The 17,833-nt window shown below is 36.1% G+C and overlaps 1 protein-coding gene across 1 annotated transcript in view; it reads right to left on the reverse strand.

The window, feature by feature from the left end:
• Window positions 1-17,833, reverse strand: part of DPYD (dihydropyrimidine dehydrogenase) — a 903,050-nt gene that overhangs the window by 100,523 nt on the left and 784,694 nt on the right. The window contains exon 20 of the mRNA XM_011969334.1: window positions 14,096-14,275. Coding sequence (XP_011824724.1) covers window positions 14,096-14,275 — 180 coding nt within the window. The remainder of the gene's footprint in view (window positions 1-14,095; window positions 14,276-17,833) is intronic.

Genomic DNA, 17,833 nt, shown 5'->3' on the forward strand with positions numbered 1-17,833 from the left:
AGGGGGAACTGAGTGCTAGTGCTTAAATGCTTCCAGCCAAAAGAGTCATACACTACACTTTGCTCACATTTCATTGACTAAAGTAAGTCACTTACTTATATGGAACACCAAGGGGCAGGGAGGTTTGCCTGTCTTATAAAACCAGAGGGGACAAAGAATAGAAAATATTAGCAAGCACTAGCAAAATCTACCACAAATGCCAAAAGCATGCAGTTAGATGGCCTTCCAGCCTTACTCTATATCTCAATGAAGATTATACACATTAGCACTGGAATCATTTTATTTTCCTAGGAGGACTGGATTACCACAAATACCATGTGTTTGCCTTTGTTTGTTTCACTTGGGACTTACATTAAGTGGAAAGAAAGACTTGGTAACATTTAGGGTTTGAAAGACGCCCAGATCGATAGCCTGATCATGGGTGGGTGACATTCTTCAGCTCAGCTGGGCTGGGCTGAGCAAATGAAGAGACTAACGGCCAGCACAAGACCTAGAAAAGGCTCTATAGTTTGAGATGAAATGGGATAAAATTGATAAGTAGGGAAGACAAGCGAAATGCTTTAAAGATGTATTGCAACAAATCTTCAAAAGGCACAGTCTTGACAGTGAAACAATCCACAGCAGAGTGGCCAGCATGGTGTAAGGGCTGGGAGTGAAGGCTTCAGGGCACTTCCAGTCTATGAGGCACTTCACAAACAGTGCCTGAAGCTGCAAATCAAAGGCTTCTCAGTGTAACATTAGTCACATTTTCTGTGCACGTTGTAGTCACATCTTCTCAGACACATTTCGAGGGGTCACCTGTGACTAAGAAGCACAGAACTATTATAGGGCATGGATTTGAGCTACGAATAACATTGCTTTTTAAGATTATACAGCACAAAATAGAGTGGATATTTGATAATTAGGTGGTTAACTAGATCAATATGGGTAACCAAATAGAGTAACCAGGTTTCTAAGAAGAAAAGGAAAGGAGATGGATATTTCATCTGAATGTCTAAACTGATTTGGTTAAGTGTGAGAATGCCAATTATTCAGGGCAACTGAAGATATTCTCACCTATTCTTCCTAAGCTCCCAGGGTTTGGGTAAAGCGGTTCAATATCAGTTATGATCTATATCATCTTGAAGCTAAAAATAAATTTAATTATGGTTTGTTTTGTTTGACTTTTTTTGGTAAATTAAATCCCCCTTTTATTATTCCAAACAGCAGACATTTCAATTTTTTCCCCTGAAATCTTAGATGACGACAAATTGGCATAAAGCTCAATATAATTATAATTTCTGTTGACTCTTTACATTACCAAAATGACTCCTTTGACTCCTATAATTACCAGAAAATTATATCTTCAAACTAATATTCCCTTTATTCAAGTGAGCAGATGGGCTTAACGGGAGATATAACAAATACATGTTTTTCTCAGGAAGAGTATCAGGGGCATAGCTCAAAATTACAGAGAGGTATTTTCTTTACTCCATAAAATGAGGATTGGGAACAAAGCTAACTGGTTTGCTATAAATGTCCACTGATTTTGTAAAGATCATAGAAGGAAAGGTATAGCATGAATTCAAAGCTAGAATTTGAATTCAAGTTTTAACTTACACGGATATAGTAATGATTTCTTTTTAAATTTTCAATCTCCACCCAGAACAAGAACAATCCTCATTTTTTTTTCATGGTTTAAAAGTAACATCAGAATTAATGTGGACAACTTGTGTTGAATATGAAAAGCACTTTTATACAAGTTTTAAGTATATAATTAATATTAATAAGGTGCATTCTGATTAAAGTAGTTATATTGGATGAAGTATGAGGAATTATACCTAACCACTTCCATGGATGTGACAAAAGAAGTAATTGCATTTGTATTTGGCAATTAGATATCAATTTGATGTAGTAAGGAGAAATGCGGAATCATAATTTGTATATGCATGATGGACAAAAGGAAGGAACTTATGGGAGAATGACAACACAATGAAAATGTTGTATGGTTTACATTTTATTTCAGGCATGCAATGGTGGATTGTGATAAGGCAGTTGTAGTGGCTACAGATTCAAAAAGCACATTGCTGCCCAAATTCCTAGACCCGGTGACCTGTTGGTACTCCACACTCAGACAGGGAGGTGGAAATCCATGTTCTGTACTATCTCATCCTATATCTCAATGTCCATGCAGGCACTGACAGTTGATCACACACCTCTGCTGGGTTAGGCTTTGCATCACAAGCTTCCTCTATACAGGGCTCCCAGCAGGTACTACCAAATGATTAGAGTTGTGCTGTAAAATGAACCAACTTACCCCTGGGATGAGAGAAACCAAGCTGGGGAGGCTTATAGGACTTCACAAACTATTCTGGTTATAAGCAATGCAAAACTACCTCTTCCCATAACTTGAGGGACTCCCAACAGCCCCTCCACTAACGGTTCATGTTAAATTCAGATGTTAACTTTTGGCAACAGCAGTAGACACCTCCTTTCTGCCTATTTTAGGAAGAATGATGGACTACTTATGACAGTTCACTGCCCAAACCTAAAGTTAATTAATTTATCTCCATTTTACCTGGAAAGTGAACACTTCTGAATTATTTAGAAGCTTTTCGTGATAGGAGGTGCTTCAAAAGACAAAGATGCTAACTTTTGATCAGATTAAACAAAACTAAGCTAGTAAAATCATGGTATTAATAGGTTAAGAGAACTTCTAAAAACAATTTGTAAGTACCATCTGAAAAATCTGCACAAAGGAGAGAAGAAATCAACTTATAAGTATTGCTCAAATGTTTCTATATACCCCAATATTACTAATATATTTTGGATATGAACATATCACATATTCAGAATTACCCCAAATTGCGTATCTATCTATGCATCTCCATGTTACGAATACTTATAATAGCAACTGCCATGTATTGATTGCTTACAACTACATGCTATGTACTTTAGATACAGGATTTCTCTTTTTTATCACAGAAGACTTCTGTGTACATATACGATTTCTAATCTTTACAAAGTACTGCAAAATAGCTATCATCATCTCAGTTTGCTTTTACATAAATGGAGGATTGTGGGATCCATGTAGCTGTTCCAAGCTCACCCAGTAGTAAGGCATCACGCCTGGATTTAAACTCAGACCTGCTGGGTTCCAAGCACTCTCCTTCTGTGGTAAGCTTTTCACTACAGCACATTCACTTATTTGTGGGATCATCACACACTGATGAGATGATCAGAAGCTCAGACCAAGATGGGGCTGTCAAATTTTATCCAACATTTTTTGCTTCTAAGGAGGAATAATCACCATTTATAAAACAGGTGTCTATCTTATTTTTACAGGATATTTGACACCCCAGCATCCTACTTAAGATATTACTCAAACCATCTGATGATATTGAGATGTAGATTAAGTCTCCATAACATGTATGCCACACATTCTGATCTGATAAATTTGAACGTTTGAACTTTCAGGGACTGGTGTTTTGTTTTTTATTTTCCTTCCTCCTGCCCTATGAAATGAACTAAAACAATAAAAAATATTTAGCCTCATGTGATCTGACTACAATCATAGAAAGTGACCTCAATAATATATTTTATATCAAATCATTACCCAAATAACTGATAGAAATGTAAATATCATCTGGAACTTTTCTAACAATATAATGTAACTGTCTGACAGTCCCAGGGAGAATAACTGCGGGGACAAAGCTGCAATGGGAGAAGATAACATGGACAAGAAATACACGGCCATACAATGAACTTGAAGAAAAATGGCTTTCATCCCCTTCCCTTCTCCTCTTTTCTGGGTTAGCTCCAAGAACAGTCATTACGGTAAAAAAAAAAGTCTCCCAAAAACGTTATCATAGACACATAGAAATAAACTGCAAGAGCCTACCAGCAGGTCTTCATCATAGATTTTCCATTTTAAGATTATATATACTCATCGATAAAATTAAATTTTCTAATGATTAAAGTTTACATTTTGAAAACATTATCATACATTTATTCTGGGTGCAAGTTCTTCATGAGATACAAGTATATGAATATTTTCTCCCAATCTGTGACTTGAGTTTTCATTTTTTAAACTGTATCTTTTGATGAGCATAAGTTAATTGCGACGAAGCATAATTCATCTATCTTTTCTTGTATGGTTAGTGTTTTTTTGGTATCCTGTCCAAGACATTTTTCCTTTCCCCAAGGTTATAAAGATATTTACTTAATGTTTTCTTTTAAAAATGTACAGTTTGAAGGCAAGGAATATATGCCTTCTGTTCAATTTTGCTGTGAATCTAAAACTCTAAAAAAAAAATCGTATAGTCTTACCTTATAAAAGAGTTTACTTTTTTGTATGATATATTTAAAATTACTTTTTTGTCCTGTGAGAGGTAGATATGAGGTTCATTTTTTAATATGGGTATCCATTAATTCCAGTACTATTTATTGAAACAGCTTTCTTTTCTCCATTGGATTGCTTTTGCAACTCTGTCAAAAATCAATTTAGTGTATATGTGTGGGTTTATTTCTGGACTTTCTATCCATTCCATTGATCTATTTGTCTACCCTGACACCCAAACACACTTGCTTGATTACTGTAGATTTATAGAAAATCTTGAAGGCAGATAGTACAAATTCTCCCACCTTCCACTTTGTTCTCCTTTTTCAAGATTGTTTTGGCTATTCTAGTTTGTCTGAATTCCAGTGTAAATTTTAGCGTAACTTGTCAATTTCTAAAAAACACATGTTGGAATTTTGATTGGGATTATGATGTGTATACAGATCAATCCAGCGAGAAATAACATCTTAATATATCTTACCATTGATTTAAGTGTTCTTCAATTTTTCTTCAGCAGTTCTTAACTTTTATTTTAGATGCAAGGGTACATATGCGGGTTTGTAATAAAGGTAAACTTGTGTCATGGGGGTTCACTATACAGGTTATTTTGTCACTCAGGTATTAAGCCTAGTACCCAGTAGTTATTTTTTTCCTGATCCTCTCCCTCCTTGCACCTTCCATCCTCAAGTAGGCCCCAGTGTTTGCTGTTCCCCTCTTTGTGTCCATGTATTCTCATTATTTAGCTCCCACTTATGAGTGAGAACATGCAGTGTTTAGTTTTCTGTTCCTGCATAAGTTTGCGAAGGATAATGGCCTCCAGCTCCATCCATGTTCCCACAAAAGACACAGTCTCATTCCTTTTTATGGCTGCATAGTATTCCATAGTGTATATGTACCACATTTTCTTTATCCAGTCTGTCACTGATGGCCATTTAGGTTGATTTAATGTCTTTGCTATTGTGAATAGTGCTGCAATAAACATACGTGTTCATGTGTCTTAATGGTAGAATGATTTCTGTTCCTTTGGGTATATATTCCGCAGTGGAATTGCTGGGTAGAATAGCAGTTCTATTTTTAGCTCTTTGAGGAACCAACACACTGCTTTCCACAATGGTTGAACTAATTTGCACTCCCACGGACAGTGTACAAGCATTCTGTTTTCTATGCAACCTCACCAGTATCTATTATTTTTTGACTTTTTATTAATAGCCATTCTGATTGGTGAGAGATGGTATCTGAATGTGGTTTTATGTGCATTTCTCTAATGATTAGTGACACTGAGCTTCTTTTCATATGCTTGTTGGCTTCATGTATTCACATGGCTGTGAAAGCAATTTTTCTTTCAGTGCAGATATTACATATATTTTAATTTGTTCCTAAGTATTTTATAGTTTTTAGATGCCATTGTAAATGACATGTAAGAATTTTAATTTTCAGTTCATTGTTCCAATTGTTCATGTAGAACAGAACTATTTTTGTATATTGTTTTTGTATTATGAAACTTCGTTAAATTCACTTATTATTTTAATAGTGTATTTATAGGTTCTTTAGTATTTTCTATGTATACAATCTTACCATCTGCAAATAAAGAGAGTGTAAGCCCATTTTTTTTCCAATCTAGATATCATTTCTTTATTTTTATGATCTTATTGCACTGGTTAGGACTTCCAGTACAATACTGAATAGAAGTATAGATGTAGAAAGAATGGACATTCTTGCCCAGCTCTTGATCTTAAGAGAAAATAATTTATCTTTTCAACATTAAGTATGATACTAGCTATAGAACTTTTGTAGACATTTCCTTCTATTAATGAATTGCTGAAGGCCATTATTATGTTTGGATTTTGGATTTTGTCAAATGTTTTTGCTGATCTAAGGACTTATAACCAGAATACATTAAGAACTCCTAAAACTCAATTAAAAAATTAAAAAATGGGCAAAATATTTGAATAGACACTCCACAGAGGAAGATACACGGATGGCCAATAAGAACATAAAGAAGTATTACATCATCTTATTAGGGAGATGAAAATTAAAATCACAGTGAGATACCAATACATACGTACTAGAATAGCTGAAACTAAAAAGACTGAGAATATCAAAAGGTGGCTGGAACATAGAAGAACCAAACACCCACCCACAGCTGGTAGGACTGTGAAATAATAAAGCCACTTTGGACATCTGTTTGGAAGCTTCTTGTAAAACTTACGCATGAGAAATTATACTCCTATGTACTAGCTAAGAGAAATGAAAACATGTTCACAAAAAGAGTTATGCAAGTATGTTTATAGTAAAAATATTCATTACACCAAAAAATTAAAAACAGCCTAAATATAATTTTGAGTAAATTGTGGTATTTTAATAAAATATAGTATTATTTACCAACAAAAATAAACTAATACCTACAATAATATGAAAAAATCTCCGCAATATTGTAGCGAATGAAAGTTGCCACACACACAAAAATACATATTCTGTAGAATTTCATTTATGTGATGCTAAAAAACACGAACCAACTAATCTACGGTGACAGGTGTTAGATGGTATTTGCGTCTGGTGGTGGCAAAGGAAGAGGTAATGGCTGGAAAAGAGCACAAAGCATCTTCTGAGGTGTTGGCAATGTTGCATGCTTTGGCAGAGATGAGGATTTCACGGATATATGTGTTTGTCACAACTTGTCAAATGGTTCATTTAAGACCTCTGTATTTTTCCTCTATGTAATTTATATTTCAATAAGGAAAAATAAGTGGCATAGAAGATAGAAAACTTTTAAAGTTGTAAATAGGAAATTATAGTATCCTCTTGTGAGACTGTCATTATGCATTTGGTAAGGATCTTGCTGTTGACATTTATCCATTTCTTTGGACACTGCTTTATTCTCTGTGTTGAATAACTTGCCAGAAAAGAAAAAAATAGATAATTAGATATCTAAATATAATATTACCACAACCATATAACAATAGTTTTATGAAATTGTGTTATTTCAGTTTTATTTTTTTATTAGTATAAATTTAAGAGGTACAAGTGCAGTTTTGTTACATGGAGATATTGCATAGTGGTGAAGTTTGAGCTTTTAGTGTAACCATCACATGAATAATGTACATTGGACCCATTAAGCAATTCCTCATCTCACATCCTACTTCTACCCAATTCCTCATCCTACACCCTGCTTCTACCCTCCCACTGTTTTGAGTCTCCAATGACTATTATTCCACACTCTATGTGCATGTGTACACATTAATTAGCTTCCACTCACAAGTGGGAATATACAGTATTTGACTCTCTTTTCTTGAGCTGTTTCACTTAAAATAATGCCCTCCAGAGGGCGCAGTGGCTCATGCTTGTAAGCTCAGAACTTTGGGAAGCTGAGGTGAGTGGATCACTTGAGGTCAGCAGCTTGAGACCAGCCTGGCCAACATGGAGAAACCCTGTCTCTACTAAAAATACAAAAATTAGTTGGGCGTGGTGACAGGCGCCTGTAATCCCAGCTACTTGGGAGGCTGAGGCAAGAGAATCAGTTGAACCTGAGAGGCAGGGTTATAGGGAGCCAAGAACGTGCCATTATTGCACTTCAGTCTGGCTGACAGAGCAAGACTACATCTCAAATACATAAATAAAAAAAAAAATAAGTTAAAAAAGTTAAAAAAAGATAATGGCTTCAAGATCCATCCATGTTGCTGTAAAAGACATTATTTCATTCTTTTTTTATGGCTGAATAGTATTCTACATTTTCTTTATTATCTGTCAACGTACATTTAGCTTTATTCCATATCTTTGCTATCGTGAACAGTGCTGCCATAAACCTATGAATGCAAGTATCTTTTTGATGTAGTGATGTCTTTTCCTTTGGATATAAACCCAGTAGCGCGATTGCTGAATTGAATGGTAGTTTTATTTTTAGTCCTCTGAGAAATCTGTATATTCTTTTCCACAGGGTTTAAACTAATTTACATTCCCACCAAAAATGTATAAACATTCCCTTTTTTTCCCCCACATCCTCACCAATATCTGTTATTTTTTGACTGTTTAATAAGAGCCATTCTGACTGGTGTAAGATAATATCTCATTGTAGTTTTATTTTACATTTCTCTGATGATTAGTGATGTTGAACAGTTTTTCATATGCTTGATGGGGTTTGTCTTCTTTTGCAAAATGTCTGTTCATGTCCTTTGCCTACTTTTTAATAGGGGTTATTTCTTTGTTGTTGTTGACTTGTTCGAGTTCTTTGTAAATTCTGGGTGACAGTCCCCTGTTGGATACGTAGTTTGCATATATTTTCTCCCATTCTGTAGGCCCTCTGTTATCCCAATTATTTCATTTGCTGTGTAGAGGCTTTTTACTTTAAGTCCCATTTGTCTATTTGCAGTTTTGTTGCATTTGCTTTGAGGTCTTTGTCATAATTACTTTTGCCTAGATTAATGCCCAGAAGAGTTTTCCTTACATTTTTTTCTAGTATTTTTATAGTTTCAGATCTTACATTTAAATCTCTGATGAATGATTTGGGTGCATTTTTAAATATGGTTAGTGATAGGAGTACAATTCAATTTGTATGCATATGGCAATCCAATCATCCCAGCACTATTTATTGAAAAAGGTGCCCTTGTTCTAGTGTATGCTTTTCGCCAACTTTGTCAAACGTCAGTTGGCTGTAGATATGTGGCTTTATTTCTGGGTTCTCCATTCTGTTCCATTGATCCATATATCTATTTTTATACCAGTACCATGCTGTTTTTGTTACTACAGCCTAATTGTATCATTTGAGGTCAGGTAATGTGATGACTCCAGCTTTGTTCTTTTTGTCAAATTTGCTTTGGCTATTTGGACTCTTTTTTGGTTCCATATGAATTTTAGAATTGTTTTATCAATAACTGAGAATGATGTATCTGGTCATATGGATATAATTTTGGTTTCTATTATCAAAACAAATTCTTGTTTTCAGAGTTGCTGTACAACCACCATGACAGCATTTCTGATTTTAACCTAATGAGAGACTCTTAATGAGCACAGATTATGTTCATTTATTAATATCACCAATATGTATTTCATCATTTTTAAATACCTACTGAAAGTACAGCAATTTGGCAGGTTTATTGTTTTCTTCTAAAATGAGTGCTGCTATTCTTAAAAGGATCTAGCTGGAATTTTAATTATACATTGGCTTTCTTTTTTCCTCCTAAATAAGGACACAACAGGTAATTCATGCAATTTAATTCTATAAACATGTAGCATTGTGTTAGGTGCTTCAAAACTCCAGTATGAATAAGATATTATCTTTCTTTCAAAATGCTTGTAATGACCTGCAGCAATGGACAAGAAGATATACAATTAAAAGAAAATGCAGTACTTGCAGTACTAGCTATAGGAACCATGGGCTGTAAGAAAAAGAAAAGGAGTGATTTGACTTTCCTGGAGGCCAAGGAAGAGGGTCATAGACAGCCTTCCAAAAGAAGCAACATTTAAGGTAGATCCTAAAAATATATTAATGATTGATCAGTATGTTCAATTCAGCTACCATGCCATTACTCCTACATGGCAGACATTGCGTTAGGCACTGGCACACAGCCCGGGTTCTAGGCCCTCAAGAAGCTTATAATCTAGGCATATTTTGCCAAGTCAAGAAGGCATAAAGGTTGCTCACCTGTCTATCTCACTCCTTCTATTCTGACTTTTTCCATGTTATTTTTACCAAACTAGACTCACACATAAAAAGGAACTTTAAGTTCAAAGGTTGTTTCTTTACACATTTCTTTTCATTTCTGATGTAACGGAAAGAGTAATGGCTTGGTAAGTCAAGTGACTACTAATTCTTAATGTTACCAATAAGCTTTTTTCTTTCAACATTCATGTAGTCATTAATTCACTTCTTCAATCAACGTTTATTAAGGCATTACCGTGTTCAGTGCATGTCTAGGGAACTGGCATACAAAGATGGATAAGAAAAGTGAGGTTATTTTCTAGTAAATGAAGAGGACTTACAAAAATACAACTGCAATGTGATACTGGTTACAACTAAGGTTCAAAAAGAGAAGGAGACATTAATTCTATTGTAAAGGTCAGGGGATAGCTCAAAGAGAAAGTGATGCTTAAGAACTGGAAGGCCATTCCAGATGTCAGGAACAGTGTGTAGAAATGCATGCAGATCCCAAGTGATCATTAGTTTTTGGCCTCTGCTGTTTTTCTTTCACAACTGGTATTTAGGAGTCCTGTTCTCATCCCAAGCACCAAACAGTGAATACATTTTCTTCCACGCTATTCCAGTTGTAAAATTTGCTGCTCAAATATTGGACTGTTCAATTTCTTTCATGTTTCTTAGCAAGAATGTCAACATAACTCTTATTTCCCATAACTAAAAGTTCCAAATACTAATATTTTATTTTCTAAAATCACTAAAATATATACATTGCCTCCAACTCTATAGATGCATTTCTGGATAAAGCTATATTTGCAATTATATTTTCATTTTAGTAATCTTCACAAGCCCATAGTTAAAACCTTTGGAGCCAGATGTATGGATTTAAAAATATCTTTTGGATTTTAGAAAAGTAAAATGGTACATATACCAAATTTTAACAAACACTCCCTCTCCAGCCCCAGCAAGGTGTGGGGTAACAATCTGGAATCAAGCACATTAATCTCTCTGTAGTAAACACTTAAATGTTCTCTAAGAGGAATAAAGATTATAGCAAGTCTCACATCAGTTCAGGCCAGGTTTTCTGCCGAATGAATTATGTAAAACCATTTGGTTTCAGCATTTTTTGAATTTCAGAATTGTTAATGAGGGATTATGGAACTGTATTGTAATTATTTTCATTGTACAGTTTTATAAAAAAGGTTTAGAGAGATTAAGTAACTTGCCCAAGTTGTCTAGCTAATAAAGAAGCTTCACATAAACCCAGCAGTCTTACTCTTTGCTAATAACTGCTGTCCTACATGCAGTTTCTCCATTGGGTATTTCCAACCTCTGGCCATTTGGAACCGAGTGTGATGCTTCTCTGGCATTCCTCTCCTGCCTCTTTTATTTCACTTCTTTTCCAACTCAAAATTATTTATTGTTTACTTTCTCCATCAAGACAAGCTTGTGTTCTGCTCATTGCTGACTTCTCAATCTCTCACTTTTCTATTGCTATTCTCTTTTTCATTCCTTCTGACAATGCAGATTTTTTGATCCCTCCATGAGAATTACGATGTTAAAATGCAGATTCTCAACACACCTCTGACCCACTGACTCAGGGTCAATGCAGGTGAGGCCTGGGAACCTACATTTCTCACGAGCATGCTGCATGGTTCTCAAGCACCAAGAGTTTGACATCAACAGCTCTGTGTTGTGCCAAAGCTGATGATGGTTCTTCTCAGGAATTTGCTCTTCTTGCAGGCACAGATTAAAATGGCTTGCATCATAAGTCTACTAAAATCTAACTACCTGCCCTTCAACAGCCACCTGAAGAAACACTGCTATGGTAGTTTGATCAGTTAATAAGTAAGGTAAGCATAAAGAGAGTATATTAATATGTTAATTACTTGAAAGATAACATGACATACTTGGCCAAATCCTTGTTTCCATAGCCCAAGTCTCATTTTCTCTCCATTGTCAAACACTGCACTGTAATGGGTTTCTTCTAAATATCTATTCTGGTTTATTGTAGCCTGACCTATGAGTGAATATCAGGGTAGCAATTGTACTTTCCAAACAAAATTTTCCTGTGTAAAGAAGCCAGATACTTCCAGAGTGTCTTTCTACAAAGGGTCTACATTTTCTCTCATCTCCTTATAGTATGCAGACACTGTGAGGACCACCATACTATTCTTTAGCTAATGAAAGGACAATATGAGTTATTTTCAAAGACACACACACACACACACACACACACACACACACACACACACACACACACACACACAAGCAGCAGCAACATTAAGAGAGAACAATTAGGAAATCACCTGTATCCTAGATCCAGAGTACTTTGATTCACTATTAGGGATATTAATCTAAAGGGAATAATCATCTATTGTTTTAGTCATGTCAGCCTGCATTGGAGAATCCAGAAGCATAAATCTATTACCAGACCATCTGCTTATTCCTCAAGTTAGTGTTGAGAAATGAATCACTAATATAATCACATAGAAAAATCTTGCTTTTTTTTTTTAACAAATGATAACGCTGAAAATTACACTTACAATTCTGATGAAAGCTGAGCTTGACAAAATAAAGTCTGAATCTCGATTCAACCTATTACCAAATCAATTTCCATTTATGTCATTGACACAAGTGCCTTCACCATTACCCATCTTTTATTTGAGTATGTAAGTTTTGAAATGAGTGTGAAAATCCTTTAAAGACAAAACATGACAGTGCAATGCAGCTACTTACATTTCAGCTCACATGGCAACCACCCAAATTTGAGACAATGATTTTATAGATGGTCATAAACTATCATGTCAGAGACAATTTCCTTGAGATATTTACAATGAATGAATGTAAAGCCATTTGTGAATTTTTTTAGTTATAAACAACCTTAGGATATTGATAGTCATTGATAAAGGCAAGAACATTCACTGTCTAAATACTGCAGAGTCAGTTTATGATAATATGATTAGTTACACTAATAATGCTGCTTAGGCACTATCTTGCTAATTACAATATTATAAATATTAATGTCACAGTCTTTCTGTTTGATTGCCACACATGGAGTCATTCATCATGACATTTTCCTGGAACCCACATTGTAAGATTCTATTTTTTTCCTCTTTTTTTTTTTCATTACTGGACTTGCAATCATACACATTACTCTTGAAGAAGGTTTTTTTTTTTTTTTTTTTTGTTTTTTTTTGCTATCTGTTGGGAGAGGGAAAGTGATATTTTCTGCTAAAGCTAGCCAAATATAAGTCAATTATATGATGTTTCTCTTATTCTCTCTGAGTCCCTAACCCAGTCATCCAAGGCAGAGTACCCAGGGCTTTTGTTTTCCATTCTTTTTCATGTGACCTGCTTCAAGTTAAGATTCATTTGAATTATTAAATGCTTCCTTAAAGAATCTTTTTATACTGCCTCTCTTTTTTTAAAGTTAATTATTGATGTAGTGACAAGCTGAAAAGACTAAGAATTATAATTTTTTCCTCCCTTCATTGAGGGCTCAAGAAATGTCTTCTGACAATGGTTGTCTATTTAGAATAATACAAAGGAGATACAAAGGCAAAATGCTGAATGTTGTTTTAGCAGAGTTGCTAAAATCACTGTATTATAGAAAATGTAAATGTAGTGTATATTTCTTGGAAAATAGCAGTTAGTGAGAAAGTTGGGACATAACCTTTTGAGCCCAGGTTTAACAACACAGCAGAAGGAGTTACAAAAGATACTGATTAGATTTTAATTTTAAAAACTTCCTTACATTATTCAAGACTACAGTGATTTGATTGTCTTGAAAATAGAAAGGTAATATTATAATTTCCAGAAAGCATAAAGAAATCTCCAGACTCCTACTGGAAAGAATGCCAGTCATCACCACAGTAAGCAAGAATTCGGAGGCACTTTACACTGCAAACTTCAGTCTTTTCCTTTTATATAATTCTGTGTTGTATTGGTTTTATAAAAAGGTAACTCACAGACCCATCATACGCCTGTAATCAAGTCTCCTTCAGAAAGAGTACACTGAGGAAATCACATCCACCAGGCACTGTGTTTCCTTTGTTAGTGAGAATGTGAGATGGTAAATAAGATCTGAAATAGAAACTGACCAAGGCTGAATTCTCAGGAATAACACAGGAGATTTAAGCACATACCTTGTCCATGAGTTCAGCTATACGTGGAACTGGTTTCCCTTTCTGGTGACTCACAGTAGCTGGACTCTGTCCATCCCAGTCTTGTAGTTCTTCAATGCTTTTCAGATAAAGCAGGGCTTTGAGGCCAGTGCAGTAGTCTTCGATCACAGTGAAATCCTGATTCTGAATGGCACTGCATACCTAGAAAAGACGGAGCAGTCAACCAAGTGTCAAACCAAGAGATAATTCTCCAAACAAATTCACTTTTATTTGATTCAACAAATATTTATTTTATGTCCCAGGCACTGTTTGAGGCATGATGGATCAGTCGCTGTCTGGAGGTGGGGGTGGTGGGGAGGAATGGACCGAAAAGGAACACAAGGAAACATCCAGGGACAATGAACATTTTCATAAACTTGCAATGGTAATGGTGTCACAGGTATATACAAGTTCCAAAATTTATTAGGTTGTATACTTTAAATAGGTACACTTTATTATATGTCAGGCTCAAGGAGTCAAATTTGGCACAACATAAGAAAGGACAATTTCAATTCTCATTGTCCCTCCATTGGGATGTGCTGCCTGCAGGCAGTTCGCATGTCTGAAGGTGGTCAGACTGAGGCTGGACTGCTGTTCATTCATTTAACTTGACCATCACTTACCCCTGCCTCTGTCTCCCTCCTCATCTGCTATTGTTCTCCTTGTTGTCAACTATGATCCAGTCACCCAAGTCTTTCCTCTCTTCCAAAAAAAAGAAAAAAAAAAAAAAGCCATAGTCTTTCCTTGCCTTAGGATCTTTTCACAAGGCCTTCTCACTGGCTAGAAGGCCTTTCTTTTCCACACATGGCTAACTACCAACCATTCCTCAGGTCCATGGCAAATGTCCCTTCTTCAAGGAGGCCTCCAGGAGTCCAGAATAGACTATGGCCTTCTTTTAATCAGACCTTTTTAACTTCTAATTATTGCATGATTATTTAGTTGACAACTCACTTCCCAATTACACCAAAGTTTCAGAAGGGAAGAACTGAATTTATTTTGGTCACTATATTATCCCCAGTGACTAGGACAGTGTTTGTCAGTTAGTCTGCTCTCCGCAAATATATGATGAGAGAATAATGATGATATGATTTGGCTGTGTTCCCACCCAAATCTCATCTTCAAGTATAGTTCCCACAATCCCCACGTGCAGTAGGAGGGACCTGGTGGGGGTAACTGAATCATAAGAGTGGTTATCTCCATGCTGTTCTCGTGATGGTGAGTGAGCTCTCACACAATCCGATGGTTTTATAAGGGGCTTTTCCCCTTTTGCTTGGCACTTCTCCTTCCTGCCACCATGTGATGAAGGATATGCCTGCTTCCCCTTCTGCTATGATTTTAAGTTTCCTGAGGCATCCCCAGAAATGTTGAACTGTGAGTCAATCAAACCCCTTTCCTTTATAAATTACCTAGTCTCAGGTGTGTGTGTGTGTGTGTGTGTGTATATATATATATATATATTTTTTTTTTTTTTTTTCTGGAAGCAGCGGTATGATCTTGGCTCACTGCAACCTCCACCTCCTGGGTTCAAGTGATTCTCCTGCCTCAGCCTTTCGAGTAGCTGGGATGACAGGCACACGCCACCACCCAGCTAATTTTTGTATTTTTAGTAGAGACGGGGTTTCACCATGCTGGCCAGGATGGTCTCAATCTCTTGACTCTGTGATCCACCTGCCTCAGCCTCCCAAAGTGCTGGGATTACAGGCGTGACCCACTATGCCTGGCCTCAGGTACATCTTTATTAGCAGCATGAGAATGGACTATTACAAATGATTAAAAAGAAAAGAAAACTAAAATAAAAAATTCTGGAGTTAAGGAAGTGTGAATCAGAGAAATTAAAGTTCTTCCACTAAAAAACCCCTGGGGATTCTGTGATTGTGGCTGGGATTTAAGTTAAAGCTTGAAGAATGTGGATTTAGATAACTGCTTGTAGGTTGATTATTTCCAAAGATATCCCTCCAATTATGATATCACATGTAGACTCCAGAGATTCATTCACAACTTCTCCTGTAGAACCTCTTCATCAACATGGCCCAACATCACATCAAATTCAAAATTTACAACACGGATTCAACATCCTTGCTAATTTATATTTCAAATTCAACCAATGAAGCAACGATTAAAACAACACTGAGCAAAGAAAAACTCATTTCTATCCTATTTTCCCAGGCATTGAATATCTGGTATATACCAGGGTGTCTGGCAATGGTAGCCAACAAAGAAAAATCATGTCATGCATGAATGAAAATGAAGGAAATGCATGAAAACAGAATAATAAGATTCTATTTCAAAGACTCTTAAAGCCTTTTGGGTCTTTGATTAAATACATTTTATTGTAAGCCTTGTGCCTAGCATGCTACCTGATACCTCATTGTTGCTAGGTTGGTTGAGTGACTTTATTGAAAACATACTAGGAGGTATGCATACTAGGAGATATATATATATGCGCCTAGGAGTTCTCAGCAAGGAGTGGTAAGTGATTCCATGATATGTACCTTAAAAAAAAAGGCCAAGTATGAAATTCTGGGAATGCTAGCACTTAAAAGGAAGGTTAAGGGAGATGATCATGAGGGACACCAAGCAGAAGAGATCCAAGAGAGTTAAGTCAGGTGCTGCAGATGCAGAAAGCACAGGAATATCAGAGCTTAAAGTGATGACTGGATGTAGCACTCGGCAATATACCAGATAACGTCTACCTTTATAGGAGAGATCTGCAATGGAGTAGAAGCCGGTTTTTTTTGGTAGGCTGAGGAATGGATGAGGGATGATGAACTAAAGATATGCAGCCAGGTCATGTTTATAAGATGTTTGGCTCCTGTAAGAAGAAGAGGCAAGCTCGGGGTATAGGTTACAGGGTTTTGCATTTTGCTTTTTACTTTTATTTCTGAGACAGAGACTTGCTCTGTCACCCAGGCTGCAGTGCAGTGATGCAATCATAGCTCAGTGTAGCCTCAACCTCCTGAGCTCAAGCGATCCTCTCACCTCAGCTTCTCGAGTAGCTAGGACTACAGGCACACACCACCATGCTTGGGTAATTTTTTGGTATTTACTTATTTATTTAACGTTTTTTTCTTATAGAGATGAGGTTCTGCCATATGGCCCAGGCTGTTCTCAAACTCCTGAGCTCAAGCTATCCACCCACCTGGCCTCCCCCAAATGCTGGGATTACAGGCGTGAACCTCCATGCTTGGCCCACATTTTATTTTTTTAAAGAATGAAAATAATTATGTTTTAAGGATATACAGTTATTTTACATTTCAGAATAGGACAGACTGATTTCTGTGTATGAGATTTCTGTCAAAATTGGCTGAATGACTATGTGATAAGAATGAAACAATGCAATATCTAACATGATGTGGGCTCTTCTTATGGGCCAGGCACTTTGTTAGCACTTTTAAATATATTATCTTCTTTAGTCCTCAAGATAACCCTAAAAGATAGGTTTAATTTTCAGCCCCATTTTACAGATGAGGAAACTGAGTCTTAGGAAAGTTAAATGACTTGCTCCAGGCCCCATGGTTAGAAAGTGGTGGCACCAGAATTCCTGACCAATATGACCTAGATAACAGAGGAACAACTTTTAATATAACTACAAATACCTTTCTACACCTATTGCATGGACCAAACACATATGTCTTTAAAAATTTAATCAGGTTATCTTCAACTGAAAAATAGCTCTGGTTTTGAAAAATCCACACTTTTAGAAAAAAATTGTCAGTGTTT

This window comes from Mandrillus leucophaeus, unplaced genomic scaffold, assembly GCF_000951045.1.
Source record: "Mandrillus leucophaeus isolate KB7577 unplaced genomic scaffold, Mleu.le_1.0 Scaffold884, whole genome shotgun sequence".
In the NCBI taxonomy this organism is placed as follows: Eukaryota; Metazoa; Chordata; class Mammalia; order Primates; family Cercopithecidae; genus Mandrillus; species Mandrillus leucophaeus.